This window comes from Crotalus tigris, unplaced genomic scaffold (assembly GCF_016545835.1).
Source record: "Crotalus tigris isolate CLP2741 ecotype Arizona unplaced genomic scaffold, ASM1654583v1 scf7180000024445.887990, whole genome shotgun sequence".
NCBI lineage: Eukaryota > Metazoa > Chordata > Lepidosauria > Squamata > Viperidae > Crotalus > Crotalus tigris.
Window position 1 is genome coordinate 379,691 of NW_024100614.1, and position 27,914 is coordinate 407,604.

The following is a 27,914-nucleotide window of genomic DNA, read 5'->3' on the forward strand; positions in this document are numbered from 1 at the left end:
TTTTGTTGAGCAATTTAGATTTAATCCAAACTGAGAAATCTATAGGCAAATAAAACACATGCAAAACTAAAACATGGATTGTGTAACCAACCTTTAAAAATCAGCTATTATATGGAAACAGTTGCATTAATCTTTAAGATGAGAAATTGAACCTCTAGACATATGGAGGTTGTTCATAGTGAATTACAGAACAGATTGACATTATCTAAATGTATGAATACATAGTTTTTGTGAATTGTGGAAATGACGATTCCATTTAAATATTCAGTGGTACCCTTCATGTATACACTTAACGTGTTTTCACAATTTAATTTACAAATGGGAAAAGAAGAAAAGCAAGGAGGAATACAAATTTCAACATCAAAATTATTTTTGGTTTGAACAAAAATTATTATAGTAACATTAATAAATGCAATGAAGAAATATAAACATCTATATACAAGTTTTCCCACAGTATCTTATTTTTGATTAAGAGGCCAATAATTTTCTTTAAAACAAAAAAGATAACATTGCTCTAACAATAATTTGGAATTCAGTGCCTGGACAGAACACCTCTTTTTCTTTCATTTGATTTCTTCCCACCCCTGAGCTTAGCAATTATATTGATTTTAAATATAGCTACAGCAATATATACATATCTATAAAATTTGTAAGATTCAATGCAGCAGTTAAAAAAAATCCACACACACTAGAGTATTTTCAGCTAATCCTGGGAGATTGGTTTTGCTTATATGATTCTTACTTTAAAAATCAAGTAAGAGGTTTACTCTGTAGTTCAAACATTCATTTATTGACTACTAGATTTGATTTTTTAGTGCAACAATAAGGCAACATTAAAAAGAGCATTGAAATAGAAAGTTTGCATATGTGTAAAGGTAGCAAGTTTATAAAAGACACATCATTGCTTCCTAAAAAGACAGCCTAGATCCAGTATCATAAAATTACATATAGGTGAAGATCAATTCACTATTGTTTAACAATTGTTTTTCTGTATAAAAGGTAATTCTAGTTTTTGTCATATCTTTAAAGAAAACCTGGAAAATTGTTATGGCTGTATGGGATAAGGTAAGAAAAATATATATATTTATATATATTTGTCTTAAGTTTAAATAAAAAGATCCACACTTTTTTGTCAAAACAGTTCATCTCTGTCCAAAATGTATTTCTTCCTTTATGGTACAGAATTAAAAGACAAGATAAATGTTAATAAAGAAATATTTTACAAGAAAATATCTTCTGATAGCTTTTCAGTGAAAATATTGTTTTGTAACATTCAAATATGACATATAAGACCACAAAAGAAATGGTGAACTCAAAAATTTCTAGACACATAAATAAATGAAGTATTATGTAGGCAACAGGGCTCATGCTGAAGGCTAGTATGAAATAAAAGTGTGCAATCTACTAGGAATATAGCTCTAGTATACATATTAACAAGCCCAATCATGGACTGCAGCAAATTCAGTTTTATCACTGCTACCTGTTTCTATTTCATAATGAAGTTTTCCTTGATTAAACCACTTCTGCCTTATTTATTCATACCTTTCTTCAGAAACATAACATATATAAAACAAAAGATATTTATCTACCACAGAACGTACCTCTCTGCTGACATAACTTGAAAAAACTTGCTTGTCAAGACACTGACAGTTCAGTAAATATGCAATGATCTTACTAATTTCTTAGTTAAGCATGTTTTAACTTATGCTGCTAACTGTATGATCACAGTGCACAGAATCCATATCTAAACAAATTAGGTGGCTTTCAAAGTAAAAGATAGGTTACTTATCATCCTAATATACTTAAAACCTTTCATAGGCCCTATCATGCATCTAAAGTATTGTTTGGAAAGCATATATGTTTCCTGAAACAATCTTTTGCGGCAATGGGTATACCAAAACCACCAAGAAATTTGTATTATTGCACAATACATGAAGACCTGGAATTCTTCCAAATGTTAAAACTGAATGACATTTTCCAGCATTAACGTTGTATGACTACGAAAGGCATGTCAGTAGCATGGTGTGAACCAGCAATCAACATGTGCTCAGAATGCATACTAGTAAAAATTCAGTCAAAGGAAGTAGTCTTCATCGCCTATTTATCATTTCCAGTCAGGAGGTTAAAGTTCAAAGACTGAATGATCAAAGTGCTCATTTTCTCAGTAGGACTATCTTCTGTTAGGAAAGTCATAGAATGATGGTGTCAACAAGTGTCATCTTTAAAGAAAAACAAAATGTAAAATGTTATAATATGCACATATACATTGTTTAAAACTTATGAAGATCTTTATCTGGAATAGCCCCTGACAGTACCACTTCAATAAATTAAATAAGGATTAAAAATTATAAATTCTGGAGGAGACAATGTAATTCTGAACCACTGAATTGCCTTGTTTTGTTCACACAAATCTGACAATGTACTAAGGCTCAGTAAAATAGTGCATCTTTCAAACAAAAATGCAAATATACAAAAATATACAATTTTTCCCAGAACATTGTCAGATCATAGTCCTGTGTGGATGGAGTTATATTCGGAAGACGGGAATAGAAGATCCTGGAGATTGAATGAGAACCTATTTAATCGGGAGGAGTTCGTACAAAAGTGTAAAGAACATTTAAAGGACTTTTTTACTATAAATATGAATAAGGGAACATCGATGTCTATGGTGTGGGACGCTAGTAAAGCATATATGAGGGGAATTTTGATTCAATTGAATAAAGTTTTTAGGGAAAAAGGGTCACAAAGACATAGAGAAATAGAAGAAGAGATCAAATCAAAAGAACAAGAGTTGGTTCTTAACCCTACTGATAATAATTTAAAGGTATCTATAAAGATGCTTAAGGAACAATTTAACATGTTGATGGCAGATCAGGTGGCTACCAATCTGTCGTACATGAGACATAATACTTTTTGCAATGCGAATAAGCCTGGGAGGTGGTTGGCTTATCAGTTACGAAAGAAACAGAAAGCTAGAATTATAGAGAAAGTAAAATATAAAGGTACTGAGGTTTTTCAGCAAGATTTGATTAGAAAAAGCTTTTTGGACTTTTACACAAAATTATATTCAAGTGATAATATAAGGGGTTTGGATATAGATAAATATTTACAATCAGTACATTTTCCTAGACTTTCAGAGGAACAACAAAATGGGATGAATAGTTTAATTACTGTGGAGGAAATTGGTTAGCTATTAAGCAGTTAAAGGTTGGAAAGTCTCCTGGAACAGATGGACTGACTTCTAGGTATTATAAGATCTTATCTGAAGAAATGATAGAGCCATTAAAGGAACTCTTTAATAGTATTTTGTTGGGTATGCAAGTTCCTCCTTCTTGGAAAAGAGCTTTTATATCACTGATTCCGAAGGAAGATCAGGATCTTACAGAGCCTAAGAATTATAGGCCAATTTCATTATTGAATGTTGATTATAAGATTTTTACAAAAATTTTGGCAAATAGATTAATGCAGGTCATGAAAGATTTGATTCATAGTGACCAAGCAGGATTTATAACAGGGAGATATATGAAACATAATGTCAGACAAATTATCAACTTAATTGAGTACTTGGATAAGAATAATCAGATTCCTGTGGCTTTTATCTTTTTGGATGCTGAAAAAGCTTTTGATCAATTGGACTGGCAATTTTTATTTTCTTTGGTAGAGAAAATGAATTTTGGGGATAATTTTTTACATGCACTTAAAGCTATATATCAGCAGCAATCTGCACAAATTGTTGTAAATGGGGGATTGACTGAGAATTTTAATATTCAAAAAGGGACAAGACAAGGATGTCCATTATCCCCATTGTTATTTGTTTTAACATTGGAAATTTTATTGATTCAGATTCGGGAATCGAAGTTAATTAAGGGTGTAAAGATAAGGAAGAATGAGTATAAATTGCGGGCATTTGCGGATGATTTGGTTTTAATTTTGGAACAGCCGAATCAGGCGATTGATGGTTTATTAGAACTTATAACACAGTATGGGAATGTTTCTGGTTTTAAAGTTAATAATTATAAGACTAAGATATTATCTAAGAATATGTCAGTTAAAGAAAGGGAAAGTTTGATTAAAGCCACAGGTTTTCAGATGGTAAAAAAGGTTAAATACTTGGGAGTATATCTAACTGCTTCAAATGGAAAATTGTATAAGAACAATTACGAACCATTATGGGCAAAAGTCCAAAAGGATTTAAGAGATTGGAAAAAATTGCAATTGTCATTGTTGGGGAGAATTTCAGCTGTAAAAATGAATGTTCTACCAAAGTTTCTTTTTTTGTTTCAGATGATACCTATTCTTAAAAAAGAGGCAAATTTGGAGGAATGGCAAAAGGGTATCAATAATTTTATATGGGCCGGGAAGAAACCAAGGGTTAAATTTAAGATATTACAGGATGCTCGAGAAAGAGGGGGACTTAAGGCACCTAATTTGAAATTATATTATGATGCAGCCGCCCTAACTTGGTTAAGTGATTGGCTTAATTTAACAAATATGGATATTCTTTTTTTGGAAGGTTGGGATTTAATATAGGGTTGGCATGCATATTTAATTTTTAATAAGAAAGTTGATCGGACTTTTAAATCACATATTTTGAGGAATGCCTTACTTCGTGTTTGGAAGAAGTATTATTATAGATTAAATTATAAAATACCTATCTGGGGGATTCCCAGACATGCAATTGAGGGAACCTCTAAGGGGACAAATTTTGATAAAATCTCATACAAAGAATTGTTAATTTGTTCTGGTTCGAATTGGCATTTGAAATCCCTAGATGTATTAAGGCAGCAAAATATTCTACAGTCATGGTTTCAATATTTACAAATAATGGACAGATGGACTGTAGACAAGAAAGAGGGAATAACACTAGAAGATAGACAATTGGTTATTCAGATTAAAAACCAAGGTCCGGCTCATATAAAAAGAATATATAATGTTTTATTAGAGTTAGATTCGGAAACAGAATTGGTTAAAGATTGTATGATTAAATGGGCTCAGAATATACAGGAGCCGATCTCATTGGATTTATGGGAGATAATTTGGATAAGAAATGTTAAATTTACACAAGCTCAAAATTTGAGAGAAAATTTTTATAAAATGTTTTATAGATGGCACTTAGATCCTAAAAAATTATCTTGTATGTATTCCAACATACAGCCCAAATGTTGGAGATGTGGCAATAATGATGCGACATACTTTCATATTTGGTGGAATTGTAAAAAAGTAAAGGCTTTTTGGATTATGATTTGGTGGAACATTCAAAAGATTTTTAGAAAAAAGATAAAGGTTACTCCTCAACTATTTTTACTTGGTATTTTTGTTGACTTAAATGAAAAAGAAACTACTTTGATGTTGAATTTATTAACTGCAGCAAGGTTACTAGTAGGTTTATATTGGAAGAAAGATTCTTTGCCTACTTTAGAAGAATGGATATTTAAAGTATCTAGTTTTGCAGAAATGGCAAAAATTTCTGCTTATTTAAAGGATCATACACAAGAAAGATATATTACTGTATGGGGAAGGTGGATAGATTATATTCAGAAAAAGTATGGAATTAAAAAGTTTTATTTATTTTATGAATGAATATCAAATATTATAGAGAATTGTTTTATAGGTTATGGAGTTAAAGGTTAATTATGATTTTTTTTCTCACTTTTTTTTTCTTTTTTCTTAATTATTATAATTTTCTTTTTTTTTTAACCCTGTATTCTGCTCTGGGAAATGAAGGGAGGGGGGGTGGGGGTGGGAGGGAGGGTAAGGGGGGGGTTTCTCTATTTTAAAATTTTATTGTATTTTTATAAATGATTGTATCTTTTAAAAAATAAAAATTTTCAATTTAAAAAAAGAAAAAGAAAAACAAAATGTAAAATGTTATAATATGCACATATACATTGTTTAAAACTTATGAAGATCTTTATCTGGAATAGCCCCTGACAGTACCACTTCAATAAATTAAATAAGGATTAAAAATTATAAATTCTGGAGGAGACAATGTAATTCTGAACCACTGAATTGCCTTGTTTTGTTCACACAAATCTGACAATGTACTAAGGCTCAGTAAAATAGTGCATCTTTCAAACAAAAATGCAAATATACAAAAAGCCCAAAGTCTCAGAAACCGTGGAAGATTTGGGGAAAAAAATCTGTTGCTGTGCAAGTATCTTCACATCATAAAGGGTTTGGAGGATAAGAGGTGGTAGAAAAACCCTCAATACTATTTTGTCTTGATATTTCCATGCAGAGTAAACAAATTGTTATATTTTAAACTATTCATTGCATTTTATTTTATGCTAGCTTTGGCAACCTATTTCTTCAGTTCAATTCCATTTTGTTAATGATCTATTCATTCAATAGTAAGCAGTAAGATTATTCATTGTTTCATTCTACTGATATGAAGCACTGCTTTACACTAAATGTACTAACTGGCTCATTTATTCATGGCTATTCTCAATTCGAGTAAAATCCTTAAAGCTCAGCATCTGCATTACATATAGGAAAGCCTGTTTTCAGTGCTTCTGCAGTTCAGAATGACAATACTTCATTCCCTAGCAGATTTCTTGGAAAAGATCTGTACTTGAAATTTTCATATGTCTATAAGATATAGATCTTTCTCACCTAAATTCATTAAGACATGTCTAAAGTAACGTACTAGTAAACTCATTTGTAGTATTATTTGTGAATATTAAGAAACTTAAACATTCAAGCATTATACAGGAAGCTTTGTAAATTACATATTAATTATTCATTACTTAGAATATTGTTTTCAAACTAAGTGCTTACCATGATACCACCATTTTGTTTTCTTTGGATTCTTGTTACATGTTCTTACATAAAATGAATTATCTGGTGGTCTTCTCTGCAATAAAGTAAAACTATATTAAATTATAAACCTATTTTTATTATACAAAACTGTACATCAGTGGCTCAACTGAAAGTAGGACATAAATCTAACAAATAAAGGAAAGGGACGAAGTAAATTTCAGAAATGCATTAATTGAAATAAGAAAAAAATCTGGCATTTATTCTTTTATTCCTGATTTTCAATACTTTCAACTGCTCCTCAACTCTTAAACAATTTCAGTGAATAAATTGTTAATATTTCAGGTGACCTTATAATTCCTGATGTACAGACACATATATTTAAGCAAATATAATATTTCTCTACTTATGTTTGGATAAACCAGACAAAACTAGCATGTAATCAGTCCAGGTTTGGAAAAACCCTCAAGTTGTGTCAAGAAATAAACTGGATAAAGAAAGAAATAAGTGAATAATACATAAGCAGGCTAAATAAGAAAATATTTCTCTGCCAAACTTTAAATAGCAGTTTCTAGAAGAAATAATAATCAGAAGCTTCCTCCTATTCTTTCTCCACCACACACTTTAAATATATGGGAAGAAAATGACATTATCTCTAAATTCATACCTTTTCTTTGCAGCTTGAGAGCATGCTGATAATGCTAAGACAAACTGATTGCACTGAAAGAGCTGGAGACCAGTCTTCTGTTAGAATAGATAAACAGATATGTCCATTGCTATAAACGTGAGGATGAACAGGAATATTTTCACCAGTAAACACAACCTACAAAGTAAAAATAAAATTAATACTTTATTAAAATTATAGATAAAAATACTAATGCTATTTATAAAATGCTCAATTTTTATACAAAAAACATTTGAATTCAAACGTGGACGTAATCTGTAAAATAACTGAAGACATGAGAAGGGTATTAATCAAATTTTATCTTTCATATATCGCAGTATGTCAGTCTTGAATTTAATGAAATTTATCATTCAGTATGTTGCGCAGGTGCAGAATAGATGGTACCTGGCTCAATAGTGGTAACTGTGAGAGGGATTTAGGAATCCTAGAGGACAACCACTTAAATATGAGCCAGCAGCATTCTGCAGTGCAAAAAAAGCCAGAGCAGTCAGAAGCTGCATTAACAGAGGATAAACTCAAGATCATATGAAATACTACTTTATAATGCCTTGGTAAGACCACTCTTGGAATATTACATACAGTTTTGGTCACCATAATATAAAAAAGATGTTGAGGAGCTAGAAAGAGTGCCGAGAAGAGCAAAAGATGATCAGGGGGATGAAGACTAAAACATATGAAGAATGTAGGGATTGGGTATGTCTAATCTAGTGAAAAAAAGGACTAGGGATGACAATGACAGCAGTTTTCCAATATTTGAGGAAGGAAGATCTATTCTCCAAAACACTTGAAGGCAGGATGAAAAGCAATGAATGGAAACTAATCAAAGAGCGAACCAACCTAGAACTAAGAAGAAATTTCCTGATAGTGAGAACAATTAACCAGTGGAATGACTTGCCTCCATAAGTAATGGATGCTCCAACACTGGACAGCCATTTGTCTGAAATGCTATAGGATCTCCTGCTTGAGCAGGGAATTAGACTAGAAGGCCTCCAATATCTCTTCCAAGTTAGTGGTTTTTCGGTTATATTCTGTTATGTACATTCTGTTACTTCAGGTGCTACTGCCTAATTAGAGGTAGTCCTCGACTTACGGCCACAATTGAGTCCAAAATTTCTGTTGCTAAGTGAGACACTTGTTAAGTGAGTTTTGCTCCATTTTATTATTTTTCTTGCCACCGTTAAGTGAATCACTGCAGCATCACTATTTACCCACTGACTTTGTCAAAGGATCACAGAAGGTGATCACCCTGGGACATTGCAACCATCATAAATATGAGTCAGTTGCCAAGCGGCTGAACTTTGATCACATGACCATGAAGATGCTACAATGATCGTGTCAAAAATGGTCATGTCATTTTTTTCAGTGCCATTGTATCTTCAAATGGTCACTAAATGAACTGTTGTAAGTTGAAGACTTACACCTTTATATATTTAATTCTTGTCAGACAAATATTCTCAATGTGATTTTTTTCTTCTAATTTGTTTTTACTATTCTTCTTAACTTTTTTAACTTGAAGGTTTTTATAAAGATTGTTCAGACAAGTTAGATATATTAAGAATTTTAAAAGAATCTTAATATTTTCTACTCACAGAGTAATCAATCCTGATTCTGTGCTGTGAATCCATGCAGTTCAAAACTTGTCTTCCTAATATAGGCATGTCAAACTGCCGGCCCACAGGCCGGATGCACCACACTGAAACCGCACCCACCCTATTGCCAACAATGGGGAAAAAGTTGCGATACATCTCACGACGTCACATGATGTCGCGAGTTTGACATGCCTGGCCTAATAGTACTTTTTACCTCTTCATTGTGTCAAATAGCCCATGGAAGTTATTTCTTTAATTTGGAGAAAAAATGGAAGTTGCATGGGACCAAGTTGCTAAGATGGAAAGATCCAACTTTGCAATTACCTTGTGGGTTGCTTGTGAGGTCTGAACCCTGTTATTGTTACATTATAGCAAATTTCCTTCTCAACTCTGATTGTTTCAAAGGTTTCTTGCAATGTAAAGTTTTGAACTGATCATGCTTTGGATTCAAGGAAATCTATGTAAATCTGTGTGGCTCTCCGCCCCCCAAAAAACCTGTAACCCATGAGTTTTTCTGCTAAAGGCTGAGTTTTGAATTTTTTTTTACAGGTGAAGCTTTATGATGTCATTGAATGGACTGATGCTTCATTTCTGGACCATAATGATAAACATGTGTTATCAGCTGTCATAATGCTATAAAGAATGTCTTCAATTTCATTCCTGTAACATGTCATCAAGTGCTGGCAAATTTCAACCAAAGTTTCACATTTCCTGCTGTCAGTTTGCAAGAAATATATCTTGGCAAAGCTTCCAATATTAAATAACATAAATAATGTGACCTATATGTTCCTGTGAGATGGACAACAATTTCCCTTTGAGTAATCTGCCAATTGTCCTAGTTCATCAACTATTCTCAAATGAAACTCGTCTGCTGTGTCTTCCACTTCATTTTTGATCGCATACTGTGAGTCAACTCTTCCCAATTCATCATCTTTACACGTTTTGTTCAAGAACACATATTCAAGTTAATGCAGTCATCAACATAAAAAATCTACATTTAGTGGTGAATTTCAATTGGAAGAATTCATTCAACAGTCAAAAATTCAAACACAGCACATTGCTTACAGCCTGTCAACAAATGCTCACTGTAGGTTTCCACTTTACAAACAAACAATAGCACAGCAAAATCCTAACAACTGAAGTGAAAGAACTTGCCAAAAGAACACCTCAAAGTTTCTACCATATCATTATTGCTGTCTTTTGATGTCTTACAATATTGGACACACTGCTTTTCATTCAACCTCTGCAGGTACCAGATATATGATTAAACTATTCTTGCTGTTTTCTGAAGAGCTATCCTAGCAAAAAATTCAATAAAATAAACATTCATTATTACCAAATATTTTATAATTTAATTGAGCATAAATTACCTGAGGAGAATCAAATGGATACCGACTACTGAATTTAAATAGCAGTTGAAATTTCTCCCCTTCATATAATGTTCCAGAAGCCCCTTCCATGTCTATTATCCACCTTGGGAAACAAAATGGTTTACAATGATGAAAACACATAACCATAGTATTTGATCTTCAGTAAGTAATTTGATGTAAGTTATCGGGCTCTCTTTTTTCTTAAAAGATCATTTTATGTACTTTAACAAAAGTACTAATCTCTGTAATATTGGCCTTTGAAAAAAAATAATGAAGTTATGTTACAGAAATATTGTATCAACAATTGGACTGTTGGAATCCAAAACAGAGAATTCTTCCATTTCTAATGCCCTTTCTCTGAATCACTAGGTTGGGTTGCCATTTATTTATTTATTTATTTACTTACAAATATTTATATGCCGCCCAATCCCAAAGGACTCAGGGCGGCATACAAGGTTAAAAACAGTCATAAAAGAATAAAATAATCCAGTCATACCAAGAGTCCGATCATATCCCGGCCCCCCGGGGACATCAGCCCCACGCCTGCCGGAACAGGAGAGTTTTAACGGCTTTCTTAAAGGCCGGCAGGGTGGGATTCCACCAGGTCGGAGCCACCACAGAAAAGGCCCTTCCCCGAGGGCCCGCTAGCCGACATTGTCTGGCCGACGGGACCTGAAGGAGGCCCAATCTATGGGACCTCACCGGTCTCTGGGAGCTGTGCGGCAGAATGCGGTCCTGTAAGTAACCTGGCCCTATGCCATGAAGGGCTTTGAAGCTGATAACCAACACCTTGAATTGCGTCCGGAGACCCACAGGAAGCCAGTGCAGCTCGTGGAGGATAGGTGACACGTGGGCGTACCTTGGCGCGCCCACAATCGCTCTCGCGGCTGCGTTCTGAACCAACTGCAGTCTCCGAACGCCCTTCAAGGGTAGCCCCATGTAGAGCGCGTTACAGTAATCCAGTCTTGAGGTGACAAGGGCATGAGTGACTGTGAGTAAAGCCTCCCGGTCCAAATAAGGCCGCAACTGGTGCACTAGGCGAACCTGTGCAAAGGTCCCCCTGGCCACAGCCGATAGATGTTGTTCCAAATTTAGCTGTGAATCCAGGAGGACACCCAAGTTGCGTGCCTGCACTGAGGGAGGTAAATTTGCCCCCCCAGGACTAAAGATGGACCATCCAGTTGGCCTTTGGGAGGCAAGACCCAGAGCCACTCGGTCTTGTCAGGGTTGAGTCTAAGCCTGTTCACCCCCATCCAGACCCTCACATCTTCCAGGCACCGGCACATCACGTCGACTGCTTCACTGAAAGGACACGGGGTGGAGATATACAATTGGGTATCATCCGCATACTGATGATACCTCACCCCGTGTCGCCGAATGATCTCACCCAGCGGTTTCATGTAGATGTTAAAAAGGAGGGGGGACAGGACCGAGCCCTGAGGCACCCCATAATCGAGGCGCCTAGGGGTCGATCTCTGTCCGCCCGCCAACACCAACTGCGACCTGTCAGAGAGGTAGGAGGAGAACCACCGCAATACGGTGCCGCCCACCCCCACCTCTCCGAGACGACGCAGAAGGATACCATGGTCGATGGTATCGAAAGCCGCTGAGAGGTCAAGAAGCACCAGGATAGAGGAATAACCCCTATCCCGGGCTCGCCAGAGGTCAGTGCGACCAAAGCAGTCTCAGTGCTGTAGCCGGGCCTGAAACCAGATTGAAAAGGGTCCAGATAATTGGTTTCCTCCAAGGATCGCAAGAGTTGAGACGCCACCACCTTCTCTACAACCTTCCCCACAAAGGGGAGGTTGGAGACGGGACGAAAGTTCTTCAAAACAGCTGGGTCCAGGGAAGGCTTCTTGAGGAGGCCTCACCACCGCTTCCTTTAAAGGTTGCAGGAAAGACCCCTCCATCAAGGAGGCGTTGATTATCGCCTGGAGCCAGCCTTGTGTCACCTCCCTACTGGCAGAAACCAGCCAGGAGGGGCACGGGTCCAATAAACAGGTGGCGGCATTCATTGCCCTCATGGCCTTGTCCACTTCATCAGGGGTCACAGGCTCAAACTCGCTTCAGATAACATGACTAAGACCAGCCCCTGGCAACTTGGCTGGCACTGCCCAGTCGGAGTCCAGGTCTCTCTGAATCTGAGCGATTTTGTCCGACAGAAACTGAACAAACTCCTCAGCTCTCCCCTGCAAGGGTTCCTCCGCCTCCTCCACTTTAAGAAGGGAGCGGGTCACCCTAAACAAGGCGGCCGGGCGAGATTCTGCGGACGCAATAAGTGCGGAAAAGTGAACACGCTTTGCCGCCCTTATCGCCACTAAATAAGTCCTAAGATAGGCTCTTAATAGTGATCGGTCAGATTCAGAGTTACTGGCCCTCCAACATCGCTCTAGACGTCTCTTGTGGCGCTTCATCTCCCGGAGCTCCTCAGTAAACCAAGGGGCCCTCCGGGGACCACCACCACAGAGAGGTCGCAAAGGCGCAATTCGATCCAGGGCCCCAGACGCCGCCTCATTCCAGGCCGCAACCAGGGACCCTGATGAGTTGTGGACAAGGGAGTCAGGTATTTCCCCAAGCTCCTCCTGGAACCGATCTGGGTCCATTAGGCGCCTGGGGCAGAACCACCTAGTCGGCTCCCTCTCCCTGCGATGACAACTGAGCAATGGACAGTATGTGCTGGTATTTTCCTAACTGCTCTTGAGTTATTCTCAAACTGTTATCTTTCCTCTTAGAAATTGTAAGGAGGTTGAGAAATAATTGGAAGAATAAATATTGATGATAAAAAAAAGTAAGATAAACCACCAGCAGGTCAATGGAGATTCTCAGTCATCCAGATCATGGTTGTCCCAAAGGTGCTTTTTTAACAGGCAACTGGACTTTTTTTGTTTTTCTCTGAAGAAGAGCTGAAGAAGCTTCTTGGATGAGAAGTAAAACATTTTCAAAGAAAAACAAGGAAGTCCAGTTGCGTTTTGAAAAAGCATCCTTGGGACACCAGCAAGTCATTTCAAAAAATGGCAGCCAGGTGGCAAAAAGTGTAAGGAAATATTCTAAATCATTCAGTAGTTCTGCTTTAATGAAATAATTATAAATGAGGGTGGAACATTTCTTTATGGCGTGCACGATTCTGTATTTATTCCAGACTAGAATTAAAGACACTGCGTATTTCTTGCTTCCCTGATTGTGCCCAACTGAGTAGGGCAGTGATGGCGAACCTTTTAGAGATCGAGTGCCCCAAAACCACCCTCCACCCGTCCCTGCTCTGCCATGCCCGCTGAATCACTCACCACCTCCACGGCCTGCCACAGATCATTCAGGCAGCCCAGCAGTGCCTTGGCGGCCACACCCTCTGCCCGTTCCCTGCAGCATTATCTGCGTGCGATGGGGTGCAAGAGCGGAATCTTGTCCCCGCTGCCTAGCTATCATGTCCTTGGCTGCACAGCATTGCGTGGGCCATGCCTGGGGGTGACTCTCCTCCGGAGGGCTGCTGGTGAGGCGGGGGCTGTGGGAGGAGGCGGGGATGGGGCGACGGTGCGTGTGCCCAGAGAGAGGGCTCCAAGTGCCGCCTCTGGCACGCGTGCCATAGGTTTGCCACCACTGGAGTAGGGCTTCACAATATTCACTCATAAAATTCTACTTCCTGATCATTCAGTAAGTTTTTAACCCCAATTCCTGTTTGCACTGTATATGTCTGGCGTTTTTTAATAAATGCAAATGCGGCAATAATAAATCAAACTGAAAAGATTGAATCTTTTTACAGCCCTTATTGAAGTTACTCACTGCTTGTTACTTGCTCATTTCTACACTATTATGTTTGCTGCCTTTGGGAAGGAAGACTTTTGTGATCAGCTGAGATTTCTAAAGTAGAAATTATTGTAAGGAGAGCCAGTTTGATCTAGTGCATGGCTGTCCAAACTTTTGGCTTGTCTGGGCCACACTGAACAAAGTGGAATTGTTTTGGGCAACATAAAATATAGTTAATATAAAATATAGTTAATGTATGTAAATAAAAAATCCTAATTTTTTAAATATTTTTATTATATATTGTGGGGCTGCATTACTAGCTGTCCAGGGCTGCATGCAGCCTGCAGGTGATAGGTTGGACATGCCTGATTTAGTGGTTAAGGCAACAAGATAGAAACCAGGTGATTATAAGTTCTAATCCCGCCTTAGGCATGAAAACCAGCTAGGTGACTTTGGGCCAGTCACTCTCTCTCAGCCCACAACAGGCTCAGGCAACAAGCTGGTCAATCAATTTCTATCATAACCAATGGTTCAATGCTTGGTTGATCTGGGGGGGAAAAGCAGATCCTACACTTGCAGGAAAATGCTAGGAAGAAAAAAAAAACCCCTCCTTGTGATTGTAGTAATGAAACAATTTTAAAATTGGCAGAAGCCAACTCATAGTATTTTCCTGAAACATATTTACTGACTTTAATTGAAGAATTCTACTTGTCTCTAGGTCAGGAACAAGAATTTGGTACAGACTAAGGCTTCCAGTTCTGTGCACCTAGCGCAACAGCCGAGAGATCGAGACACTCCGATCCCTACGGCTGATTTCTCTCTGTTTGGGGACCCTAAATGGGCCCAAAGCCACCCCAGAGTGGTGGCAAGGAAGGAGGGAAGCCCACCGATCCTGGAGAGACAGTGATTGATCCAGACATCTGGGAAAAGCTCTCCAAAAACCGACAGAAGAAAGGCTAGCATCATTCATGAGACTAGCCCAAGCTACATGCAGCTGAAGCCAAAAAGCACTAAACTAAGTGTGATTGTAAACAGCATGACTGAACTGGATAAGAATATTGATTTTCTCTCTTCTATCTGAGTGATTTCCTGAGAAAAAAAGAGAAAAAAAACCCAGAAGTAAAAATCCTCTGAAAGCGAGGGGGGTGTCTTTGTTCCACCCTCCTCTAAACAGAAGCGGCAAATTAAGTTTACAAGGAAAAAATACAGAAAATTGAAAGATGGACTAGTACTAACATCTAGTGGTGGATGAAAATACTAAATATACAGCCCAGAAAGAAAAGCCTGTTGTGACCTTCAGGGCTTTGATTAAACAAAGAGCAGCTGTAACAAAAGAAAACATTGTGGACTATCTACAAAGTGAGAACTATAAAACTTAGAAAAAATTGACCTTCCTGGATTATAAATATTTTTCAAATTGCAACTTTAAAGTGTTTGGCAGAGAAAAGATTTTTGGTCATTATGGAGCATGCAGAAAGAACATACCCCCCCCCCAAAAAAAAATACTTACCAGGAGGAAATGTATATTCTGTTACAATGAATGCAAATAATATTAACTTCAAACCATGAGGAAATTAAAAATGAATTTGAAAATTTAAACGAATGCATTCTCAATTTAATGTCACAATCAAATGATCAGAAAACAAAACAAAAAAAAGATCATGTAAAGTAGACAACTGAATATAAGCTAGTGGAGACTCAAGTGGAGAAACTTAAAAGAAACATTGTACATGGAAAAGATAACTTGTACTCTAAGACCACAAAGTAAATTTGAGGATAAGGGAAAAGATTTGACAAAATGGATTGCTGAACTGTTAGGAGTACCACAAGAAATGGAGAGACAAGGGATGATGAGAGAAATCTTCAATGAATATGAAGGGGCAAAATCTTTTTACAAAGACATGATGTTTGATTTGCCTACTATATCTACAACATTTACAAGATTATGTAAAGATTCTTTGATACATGGAATATATTGATTGGGAAAGATTCTTGGCAAAAGAAAAGGCCTAAAGTGAGAATTGAAGAATTAGATGATGGTAGTATCAGAGGGAATATTTAAAAATTAAACATTTGTTTGAATATGGCTGAAGAAATAGAAAGATTTTAGTTTAAGAGGCATGAACCCTCCAAGTAAGACAGTATTTTTTCTTTTCTTTTTTTCTTTTGTTTTTTGATATGAAAACTATAAAAATGTGATCAACATAAAGGAAATGTTTTAGATATTTAAATGTAATTGATTTTAAGAAAATTTCAATAGATAACTAAAAATGGGAAAATGTTTTGAATAGAGTTAAAAGATTAGATGATTGGATTTAATTATAGGTAAAGAGAACAGAAAAAAAATGGAAATAAGTGTATACTAGCTCAAGAGGAATATGTATTTTAAGTAGTATATTATTTTTTTTTCTCACGTCTTTTCTTTTTCTATGTCCTTCTTTTGTGTCTTTTTCTTACTTATTTTTTAAGACATGAAAATAGATTTAAATACTTTAAGGTAATTAATTCTGGGAAATTTTAAATTAATTTTAGAAATGTTTTGAACATTGTAGGGAGAATAAATTTAAACAAGAATTGTAAACAGGATTTATCATGAGGCAACCAAGATGACCAAGAAAAGAAGCATGATATTGATGTGATTATTATTGGTAGAAATTTTAGAAAAATATTTATATTTAATTGTCACCTATCAAATTAATAAGAATTGTATTAATTTAAGGTTGCAAAGAGATTATTATTGGAAGAAGAGAAAATCAAGCAAAGCTATTATGTGGATTTTGGAATATAGAAACTAACTATTAATGATTACTTTGTAAATATAAACCCAGACAACACGCTGTTTACCCAATATTAAGGTGTTTATGTTAAAAAAATCAATAAAATATATTTTTTAAAAAAGGAATCTGGTACAGATTGTCTGGAATTAAATTTCCACAATCCCTTATACAGGGCACATGTATCAATTCTGACAGGAACTGCAATTAAAATATTGCTTGTCTCACTCTTATGTTGCATGAATAATCTCCTTCAGCTTACTGCTTACAGATATTATTATAGTGCATATCACTTTCTTTAAAGCCATATATTCCTCAACAATCCTGATTTTACCAAAATGGTAGAGAACAATAAGTGGTTGATACACAAGCTACTACTGCAATAAAAATCTCAATAATCCCAGCCAAGGTAGTCAATAGTGACTGTTTCCAGGATGGCTTCGCGGGCTGCATGAAACCACTTCGCGGGCCACATCCGGCCCCCGGGCCTTGTGTTTGATATGTCTGGTATAAAGGGAAGGCTCTGCTGATGTGTTCTATCTCTTCCGTTTCCTGCTGTTAACTGGTATTTGTTGGATCCTGCTGTATTAGCACGTGTATGTATATTGTTCCTGGTGTATGATATTGTAGATAGTGTAAGATAAACCACCATTTAATATAGACCACTGTTTACTGTGTTTACTCCTGGGTTATCTCGCGCAATAAGACTGTGCACGCTCTGACATACTTCCATAACTACTCATTCTGCTGATTCTGGACCAGCTGAAGCTTCTTAGTGGTCACCAAGAATGCACTGCATTAATCATGTTGGAAGATGATTGCAATATGAGTGATTATATGTAAGGAGTGGGATGCACAAGATAAACTGTAAAAACCAGGGGGCCCTAAGGGAAACAACAACAACAAAAAAAATAGAGGCCACGGAGTGGTGATTAAGGTCTCTGCAGCTGATCATCAGGAATTCTAACTAGTACCCTCCAAAGCCCAACACCATTCATCTGGCACTTTGCTGGACCAAATTTTTATTTATTTACTTAAGTAAATTTATATGGCCATCTATCTTGCAATCAGCAATTCTAGGCAGCTAACAGAATTAAAAACAACCAATCATAATAATATGAAAAATGACAGTTGGAAAAACAACTCCTTCATTTATAATCATCGTATAGGCCCCCCTCATGAATGGGTCCTGCCACCCTGTAGTAGAGAACGGGTAAGAGAACTGCAAAATAATCAATCTGTTCATGACAAAATTTGTTGCCAGTGCCCCAAAACAAAAAATATTCGCACAGAATATGCATATAGGTATAAATAAATTCATAAGTAGAATTTGAGGGTTTACGTTTATTGTCATATAGGTATCATATTGCCTATCTATGTTATAAAACAGTATTTCATGGTCCAATATCACAAACTTAGTTTATTTAGAAGGTTTAAACTGTGATAAAATATCAGAGCACTCTCCTTACTTAAATAAATAGGAGGTATTTGTTTGTAAAATTTATTAGCTGCCCATCTTGCCACACGGTATCCTTTTTAAACATGCATCTAAGTAAACACTATTTATACCCAAGTCTGATAGCAATGTAAACTGGATAAGTGGATCAAACGAATATTTAGTGATACAATAATGGCAAATCTATTTTCATTTTCCTACAAGTCAGTATCTTTCACAAAAGTAAAAAAAAAACATATACTTACTGTGTAATTGAATTTTGTACACTCTTTTCATTCAAGGTCATTCCTGCTGGCGGGTCATTCTGCAAAGCTAACAGCTCTTTCTGTAGCCTCTTCTAAAGAGAAAGAAAAATCTTAAAACATTTCATAAAGTATTTGACTAGTCCTTAAAGATGTTATCTATATAGTACAAGACATTGCTCAGTCTGAATGGCCAAGCCTGTTATTTATGTCTTAAACACTATAATCATCATGTATATTATTTGTTTTGCATTTTGTGTGGCAAGTCAACAGCAGCTTACATTTTATTCTTAATTATATATTGTTCTAATCTTACATACAAAGGTAGGTTAAGGATACATAAGCTGCTAAGAATTGGTAATGACTCAAATAGCATATAAGCCTAGTAAGACGAGTACGTAAATAAATGAATATCATACTGGTTATCATTCCAGAGAACTATTATTTCTGAACAAGACTGGGACAGCTAGACTGTACTTCACAAATAACAAAATATGTTATATGGAAAATCAGTACAGTACAAGAAACAGATATCCAATATAAAATGTTTATTGATGAAGTTCAACATTTCTTTAACACAATAAATATCAGAAAGTAAAGAAACTTCAATTAAACTATCTAGATATTCTTCTAAGAACTATGCAAATTGGCTTGACCACCAATTAAATTTATGATTAGTAAAAGGATATAATTCAATTTTATCTGAACAACTGTCCATATATGTAGCATGACTTCAAAACAGATCTAGACTTGATTCACATAATGTAAAACTGCAAATATGTGAAACTTACTTAACAGTGAACCTAACTGAATATACAGGGATAATTCAGAGGAAACATACATCACATCATACTATTAATATATTGAGAGGCAATTTGGTGTAGTGGTTTAAGAATTGGGAGACTGTGATTTCTAGACCTGTCTTAGGCACAAAGCCTCTCAGAAGGCAAAGGTAAACCATTTCGGAAAAATCTCATCAAAAAATTGCAGGGACTTTTCATGGCAATTCTCAGTTTTGAGAATTGAACACATTTGAATGGGAAAAAAATACGTTAATTAATTAATTAATGCATGAAGGTATAAGGAAATTGTAGAAACTGGTTTTCATTATTTACAGTATTATATCAAATAGATAATGTTTGAATAGATAAGAGTAGTACATGACTGGATAAAATTATATCCCTACACTCAGCAGCTAAAAAAAATAATAATCAGAGTATTCTCCAAGTAATCGTGAGATAACTATAGCTTTCCACTACTTGGTGCTTTCTAGATTTGTTAGATTAGCACTCTTATCACCCATAGTTAGCCTAAGAAAAAAATAAAACAAACATGAGCTGCCATAAACATGAGGATAAAAAGTGAAAGTATACTTTTACTTGAAAGACATGATGCAGATACAGGAAAAGCAATCTAGAAATCAGAGAAATATACTTTAATGAACATTCATATTCAAAACAATTACTACATAATGCATCCTCCTTAAGTTTCACAACATTCATATACTGATGAAATTATATGAGCCCAGAATTTCACTTTCCTCTGTTAATTATGGAGACTGCGGTATATGTATGTGACCAATAAGTTGCCAACAGTCAATCACTTATTTATTTAAACCTCAAAGTTTAAGGAGACCGCTTTAAAAAATATTAATGAGGATTGGAAAAATGTATACAAATTGCGGACGAACGGTACCCAGAACAAAATGTTGCAGTGTGTGCTAATAAAATACAGAATGCTTCTTTTCAGAATGTTGCCCTACTTCATTTTCTCCTGAATATTTCATTTCATTCTCACTTCCTATTTTCCATCTTTAATGGACCTTTTAAAATTTTGCATTAATGAGCATGTTTATTCACTGTCATCTCCTTTTACTCCTCCTCTATATTATTATTTTGCAAGGGATTTCCAAAAGTTGATATTAAAGTACTAATTACATAAATGTACAGAGTAATAAACAAACATATACTTAGAAATCACTACCTTTTATAAAGCTATGTTTTGGTTTATTAAAGATTGACCTATCCGTATGTTTTTGCAAAATATGCCTGTGAAACAGACTAACTAAAACATTTAATTAAATAAATATGTGAGCTCCAGTTTATTTACAGGATAACACCCCTAAATCTCTTTTAGAATTTCAGAAAATAATGATAGGATAGAATGTATTTAGTATCCTAGTAGCTCCATAGGAAAATTTGAGGTAAAACTTATGTGAGTATATGTCTGTTTGGGCAACAGGATTCCCTTCTACTTTCTTTTCTCATACAACCTGCCATGTGCCTTTGAGTCTTCTTCTCAAAATCACCCTTAGATTCTTATCCCAGGAATTTTACAAAGGATAATCAAGTTTTAAGTTATGTGTATAAGATTACAAGACGATATTTATTATCTACTAAAGTTAAAGACTCATCTTAAATTAAGGTCTGTATAATATATCTTCAAACACATGGAAAGCGTATTGTTATATTTTTCCTACTTCGGTTTGTTGCTGAGAAATACTTTTTCCAGAGAGTTTAATAAGAAATGCTCGAAAAATAGAATGATTATTTTGAAGTGAATATGACAGCTTCTTTATAATGGTCATAAGGAATTACCAGGCAGCATATGTTAATTGCCATTTTTATTTGAAAAGAGGATGACCCTGAATTTAGGACAATACTTTCCCCAAAACAGCTGGAATAAAAGTAATCCTTTGCTATGCACATTTTCCCTATCTTGTTAATCCTAGACATTTTACCCAATACATATTTGTAGGTAATTCCCTTACTATATATGTGTGTCCAGGGGTATGAATGTAGTATATATTTGTGCGTTCAAGTTGGTGTTGATTCCTGGCGACTGCCTGGACTTAGTCTCTGCAATTTTTTTAGCCAAGTTTTTTTGGAAATGATTTACTATTTGCCTTCCTAGGGCTGAGAATCAGTGACTGCCTCAAGGTCACCCACCTGGTTTTATGCCTAAGGAGAGATTAGAATTCACGATCTCCCAATTTCTAGTCTGATGGCTTAACTACTACATCAAACTGACTCTGCATGTATTTTTTAAGGCTATGCAATGTTTCAGATTCAAAGCAGAAAAAGCCAAACATTATCTTTTCCATAAATCACAGAGGATAGCTGTGTGAACCTGGAAAAAGACACAGTTGCTTTGAATTTATCACAGTTGGCTTGAAGAATGTTCACCAACATCAAGGATTTTTTTATTAACGGTGGAGAATACGGGCAACATTAAAACTCTTTGGTGCTAAAACCCTTGCCCACATCCTACGTATATGGCAGTGGTGGCAAACCTGTGGCACGGGTGCCAGAGGTGGCACTCAAAACTCTCTCTGTGGGCACGCGCACCGTCGCCCCAGTCCTAGGCCTTCAGCTGGGTTTTATAAAACCTTTTTACTTTAGGCCTCTGCTGCCGTGTGCAAAAAAACAAAAAGGTTCAAACAGTCAATTTCAACTTCTCGTGGGGAAAAAAAGATCTTGCAAAGTTGCAATTTATTTATTTATGAGACTTATATACCGCTTTAAGTGCAAGATTGAACTTTTTAGTCCCATCCAGTCTGCCGTTACCATCGCAGGCCACACCTAGCCAATGAGCCACACCCAACCAATGGGCCACACCCACCGGGCACTCAACAATGCATGTGGGTTTTGGGTTGCAGTTTGGGCACTCAGTCTCTAAAAGGTTCGCCATCACTGCTATATGGCATACACGGCTCTGCAACAAACCTGAGCCACCACACAAAGCTCTTCACAACTTGAAGCCCAGCTCCAACTCAGTCTTGGCATAGCACAACTTTGGGCCTGCTAAAAACCCCTATGTCAGTGATGGCGAACCTTTTAGAGACTGAGTGCCCAAACTGCAACCCAAAACCCACTTATGTATCTTCGGGTACCAGGTGGGGTTGGCCTACTGGATGGGTGCAGCTGTGGTGGTAACGGCAGACTGGGTGGGACTAAAAAGTTCAATCAATCAATTCCAACTTTGCAAGATCTTCTCTTTTCCTGCGAGAAGTTGAAATGGACTGATTGATTGAATCCTTTTTTTTGTATACGGCGGCAGAGGACTAAAACGAAAAGGTTTTATAAAACCCAGCTGAAGGCCTAGGACTGGGGTGATGGTGCGCGTGCCCACAGAGAGGGCTCTGAGTACCGCCTCTGGCACCCGTGCCATAGGTTCGCCATCACTTCCTTATGTCATCCTCCCAAGTAAACCAGAAAGGAACCACAACTAGATCAGTTAATTCTATCTTATTGTAATGCCACATTAACAGAATCTTGCAAATTTGAAAGTACAAACTTCCCACCGCCACTTTTAACTGCTTGATCCATTAGGGCATGTCCTTCCTAAGTTTCTTCCTCTGACTGTTAATCCATTAGGAGTTTCTCCTTTCTTGTCCGACTGCCCCCAAGATCATCCACATTCCATTACATCATGACCCTCAGCACACAGCAAAGTCCTTCACACACAAAGCTTGGCCCAGCAGTGGCACAAAGCTTATCCTCACCATCTCGCACTCTGGGGCCCCTGCTGTCCTGAGCTCTGCTACTCCAACTGATATTTGCCATCTTCTTTCTCCCACTGCTGACAAGGCATACCCACTCTGGTCTTTCACAAGGCAGCTGCTGGACACATGAGGCCATCTCCCCCAAGTCATATGAAGAAACTGCTGAGGAAAAAAGCCTTGTGTGGCTAGCAACTGCATCACAAAGAGTCATGCTTGGTTAGTAGTGGCAACAGGAAAACAGCAAAGACCGGGTACCCTGGCAGGGGCCTCAGGATGCTGGGAGCTACATAAGGGGGGAAATAAGCTGATGGGTAGAGTTGAAGCACCCTTGTGGTCATACATACCTTTGTATAAAAAGGGGAAAAGCCACTAGTTAAATGTAAGGTGTTACAAGATGCAGAGCAAAGTGTGGGAGAAGGAGAGGCAGAGCGTGGAGACAGAATGAAGAGAGGAATCAGCCTGGAGTCATTACAGCCCCAAGGAGGTTCAAGGGTAGCCAGTCTTGAATTCCATTAACTCTTATCTAGCGCCAACTTAGTGCTGACTCCTCTCTTGACTCTACCCCCAGGCTCTGCCTCTCCTTAATTTATTAATGTCAGGCATGAAGAATCAGGCCCACATATTAAGTTCTAGTTAAGATGATTTATTACTCTTGCCTATACACAAGAATCTAGTCGACTAACAGTCAGCACTAAATTGCCACTAGATAAGAGTTAATAGAATTCAAGAAGAGCTGGACTTGGACCAATTGTGGGAACATAACGACTCCAGGTTGATTCCCTTCTTGACTCTGCCTCCTCTTCTACAAAAAGAACAGAACTGCATTTTGCTGCTTGTTGTTTATTTTGGATGAAAAGTGGGCATTGCTGAGAAATAAAAGACTTTTGGAGCTGGAGCTAGAAGGATACAATCTATGATTTGGATGGCATGATTATTTATCATATGATAAAACTAAGGTTAACATAGATTTTAAAAATCATTATGTTAGTTGTACCATATTGAGAATATGGAATAGATATACACCCAGATTTTGTCCGAAAACACCTCTCTGGCTCTTCTCTAAAGTCAAGAGAAGATGTAATAGCAAAGTGATACACTTATCAATGGCTCTCCTATACATAATTATCAAAAAGCTTTAAAATAGATAAAAGAATGTATGAACATATAAGACTGAATTGGAAATAGAACTCTTTACAAATGGAAAATAAGTGGTTGACAAGATGAAATTTACATTTTGTTATAACAAAGAGAATTTCTATAAAATTATGGATAATCGTTATATGTGACCAGAAAAACTGCATAGGATGTATTTCAAATTTATGTTGGAAATGTAAACAACATAAAGGGACATTTTATTATATTTAGTGGATATAAAAAAGCCAGAAAATTATGGGTGCAAATGAATACACTGCTGCAGAAGTTTTTGATGATTAACATACAACAGAACCCAGGGGTTTTCTTTTGAGACTGACGGACAAAGAACTGGAAAAAAAGTCATGGGACTTTATTTTTATACAACTGCAGCAAGAATATATGTACAAAATATGTATCAAAGTGGAAAGACTCAAATTGCCCACAATTGAGGAATGGTTGTGAAGATGATGGAATTTGCAAAGATAGCTAAATTGACTTCTTTAATTAGAGAAAAGATGTCATTTTTTGAGTAAAAGCCCCTTATAGACTTTTTGTGTGAAACAGAAAATAATGAACTTGACTTACAGATTTGATAATTAGAAAAAATAGGTAATATAATAAAGAGAATGTTTTTGTAACCACAGAGTAAGAGATAGTTTTTTATTTGTAATTATACTTGCTGAAAAGGAAATCAGCAACTTTGATTTTTCTGTTTGCATTTTTTATTTTTTCTTTGTCATTGTTCCTGTCTTTTCTTTACTTTGTATTAGTTATTAGTTTTTATGTTGTTTATTTTTAATAAATATGTATATCTGTATATTTTAAACATTTTAGTTAAAATCAAAATATTACACACAGCTAATTAGATAATAAATTGTTCTATGCTAAGCTGAAAACTATTGAATGCGTGTATTAGCCAACATTTAATAGGCAAAAACATTTTTTAATTGGATGATGGACTTGCTGTGATAGTCTGCACAACTACTACTTCTTCATATATATTTTTAAAAAGAAAAACTGGTTTAATGTAAGTTACATATATTCCTGGTTGTTGATAGGCAGTCTCTAGTTATGGTTACTAAATCTTTCTGAAGACTTCGGTAATCTGGGCATTTATAGTTCTTTGGTTTCATCAACTGCTTAAATAATGGCTTCTTGAGATCTTTGTTGCTGACAGATTTCAGTATGAAAGTATATTATTTTAATTCTGTAAATCATTTTTAAGGAGCAGAATACTACTTCAATAATTCTTAAATATTATTTTAAAAAACAAGCATGGGAAAGTCAAATACAGAAACAGCTTAGAAGCTGGCATATTGACTTTGGACCAACTGATAGATGATAAAGATGAATTTTTAACTTATCCTATGTACAAAGATAAATAAATCATCTATCAGATATAAGTCAATGACAATATTTAGAATTATAACATTTGCTAACAACATTATTTGGAAGAGCAGCATTTTGTTTCTAAGGCACCTGAGGTACTAGAACAACTTGTTAAATCCTTTAAAACTAAAAAAAACTATTATTACTTTTTATAGATATTTGTTATTAAAAAATCAATTCAATAGCAAATGTTGAAAAATGAGTGGAAAATAGAATTAGACATTCCTATGTTATCTAAATAATGGGAGACTATCTTAACTTCTATAGCAAGAATGTCAATGGACCTCCAATTACAACTTATACAACAAAAATGTTTAGAATTTATTGGACTGTTACGTTGTATAGAATGGACTATCAAAAACAGCATTTTATTGCAGATGTAATAATGGTAGCATTTCTTTAAAATGGATGTTTTTGCAATGTCTTATAGCTACATCTTTGGGAGAAAGTAGTGGATGATATATGATTGTACAACTAAAACTAAAATTCTCAGAGGGTAATATTCTCTTGAATTACATATCTTAATTCATGGAATTTGAGAACAAGACAAGGTGAATTCATTCTCCATGCTCTTATTAAGGCCAAAGACTAATATTGCAGCATTGGAAAGATAAATGTATGCCTCTTTTCACTCAATGGATTGAAGACCTGATTGCACTTGCTATCTATGAGTAAATTTCCTATAGACCAGCGGTTCTCAACCTATGGGTCGCGACCCCATTTGGGGTCGATCGACCATTTCACGAGGATCGCCAAGCAAGGCTGTCCGCCATTTTTTTCCCCTTTTCCAGCGGGTGCCTTACCTCCCTTGGGCTGGGCCAGCTGGTGGCCCAGCCAGTGGTCGGCCTGCTCCGTCTCTGCTGCTTGCCAGCTACGCCTTGGCCGGCGCAGGGGGCGGCACCACGCATGCGCGGCGCTCCCGGGCAGGGAAAGTCCTCAACTTATGACCAGTTGGGTAGTCCTCGACTTACGACCGGTTTAGTCCTCAACTTACGACTGGTTTAGTCTTCGACTTACGACCGGTTGGAGGTCGTGGCATTAAAAAGGTTGAGAACCACTGCTACAGACCTAGGCTTTGTATGGACAAGTATAATGAAATATGGGACTCATTTATACAATAGGTTAAAATAATCATATAAATGTATCAAAATGATATACATCTTCACTATTTACATTAGACATATATAGAATTATAACTGTTTATTGTTATAAAAGACATTACATTTTTGTTTTTTCACTTTTTGTTAGAATAATTTTTATGTGTTTTTTTGTCTTTGACAATATATGTATCACTATATTTTTGTGTACTGTATTGTCCTTTTTATTAATTTAAAAAGCAATAGAAATAAATACAAAACTGTAGAAATGGTTGTGGGGAGATTTTTCAATGGATAAGGGGGAGAAAGCAAATGAGATATTACAAAAAGATTTGCAGTGGCCAATTAGTTGATCAGAAGGAGGTTGACTTCCTGATTCCAACGCAAAGGCAAAACAGAAATGTCAGTTAGAATTTCACAACTCATACATACTTGTTTTTGAATATGCCTGCCATCAAAATGTGTCGAAGATAACAGTAATAAACCACTTAGTGGGAAGAACAGATTATTCTGTACCTATTTCACCTCTCTCCATCACTCTTTTTAATTTGGCTCCCTTGGAGACCCTGAAATCCTGGTACCACAGAGACATCCCTGAAGTCAGGGTAATTGGTCTATGGCAGGGGCCCCTAACATTTTGGGCACCAGGGACTGGTTCCGTGGAAAAAGATTTTCCCATGGACGGAGGGGGCATGGTTTCATGTGCTATCTGCATCCCATGGATGGGGCTTTGCTTGTTTGTGTAGCCTGGTTTCTGGCATGCCGTGGCCTGGTACTGGTCCACAGACCAGGGGTTGGGGACCCCTGGTCTATGGGACCAGACAAATAATCCAAACTCTATCCAATGGAGACTGCAGTGCCAGTGTAACTCCTACAAAAACAAAATATGCCATGACTAAGGTACAAAAGAAAGCACACCGAAATGACTTTCCATAAGGACTTCCTGACCTCTCCCTCTTTCTCAAATCCTCACAAGCAGGCGCTCCATCAAAACTCCTTCTCCATACTTCCAGAGCAATACGATCCTTCAAAGGATTCCGAAGAAAAGGGATACTTAAGGTATTTCATTTCCTGAAGCAGCAACAGACCTGCCTCAGCCAGTAGGCGCGTTTTACTGCCCCTTCCCACATTCACCACCAACCAAGCCAGGCCGAGCATAGCCCAAGTCTTTGAAAGC

At 36.5% G+C, this 27,914-nt stretch overlaps 1 protein-coding gene across 7 annotated transcripts in view; it reads right to left on the reverse strand.

Moving 5' to 3' along the window:
• UBE2W (ubiquitin conjugating enzyme E2 W) overlaps window positions 1–27,914 on the reverse strand; it is a 32,011-nt gene continuing 4,097 nt past the window's right edge. For 4 of the 7 annotated variants that reach the window (XM_039332076.1, XM_039332080.1, XM_039332079.1 and 1 more), the window contains exons 2-6: window positions 18,617–18,708; window positions 10,401–10,503; window positions 7,424–7,579; window positions 6,778–6,853; window positions 1–2,219 (exon numbers count right to left, since the gene is read on the reverse strand). In XM_039332076.1, the coding sequence (XP_039188010.1) occupies window positions 2,206–2,219; window positions 6,778–6,853; window positions 7,424–7,579; window positions 10,401–10,503; window positions 18,617–18,708 (441 nt within the window). In that variant the 3' untranslated portion in view covers window positions 1–2,205. Of the gene's footprint in view, window positions 2,220–6,777; window positions 6,854–7,423; window positions 7,580–10,400; window positions 10,504–18,616; window positions 18,709–23,117; window positions 26,446–27,914 lie in introns of those variants that run through there. The other 3 variants (XM_039332073.1, XM_039332077.1, XM_039332074.1) reach the window with 3 other exon arrangements.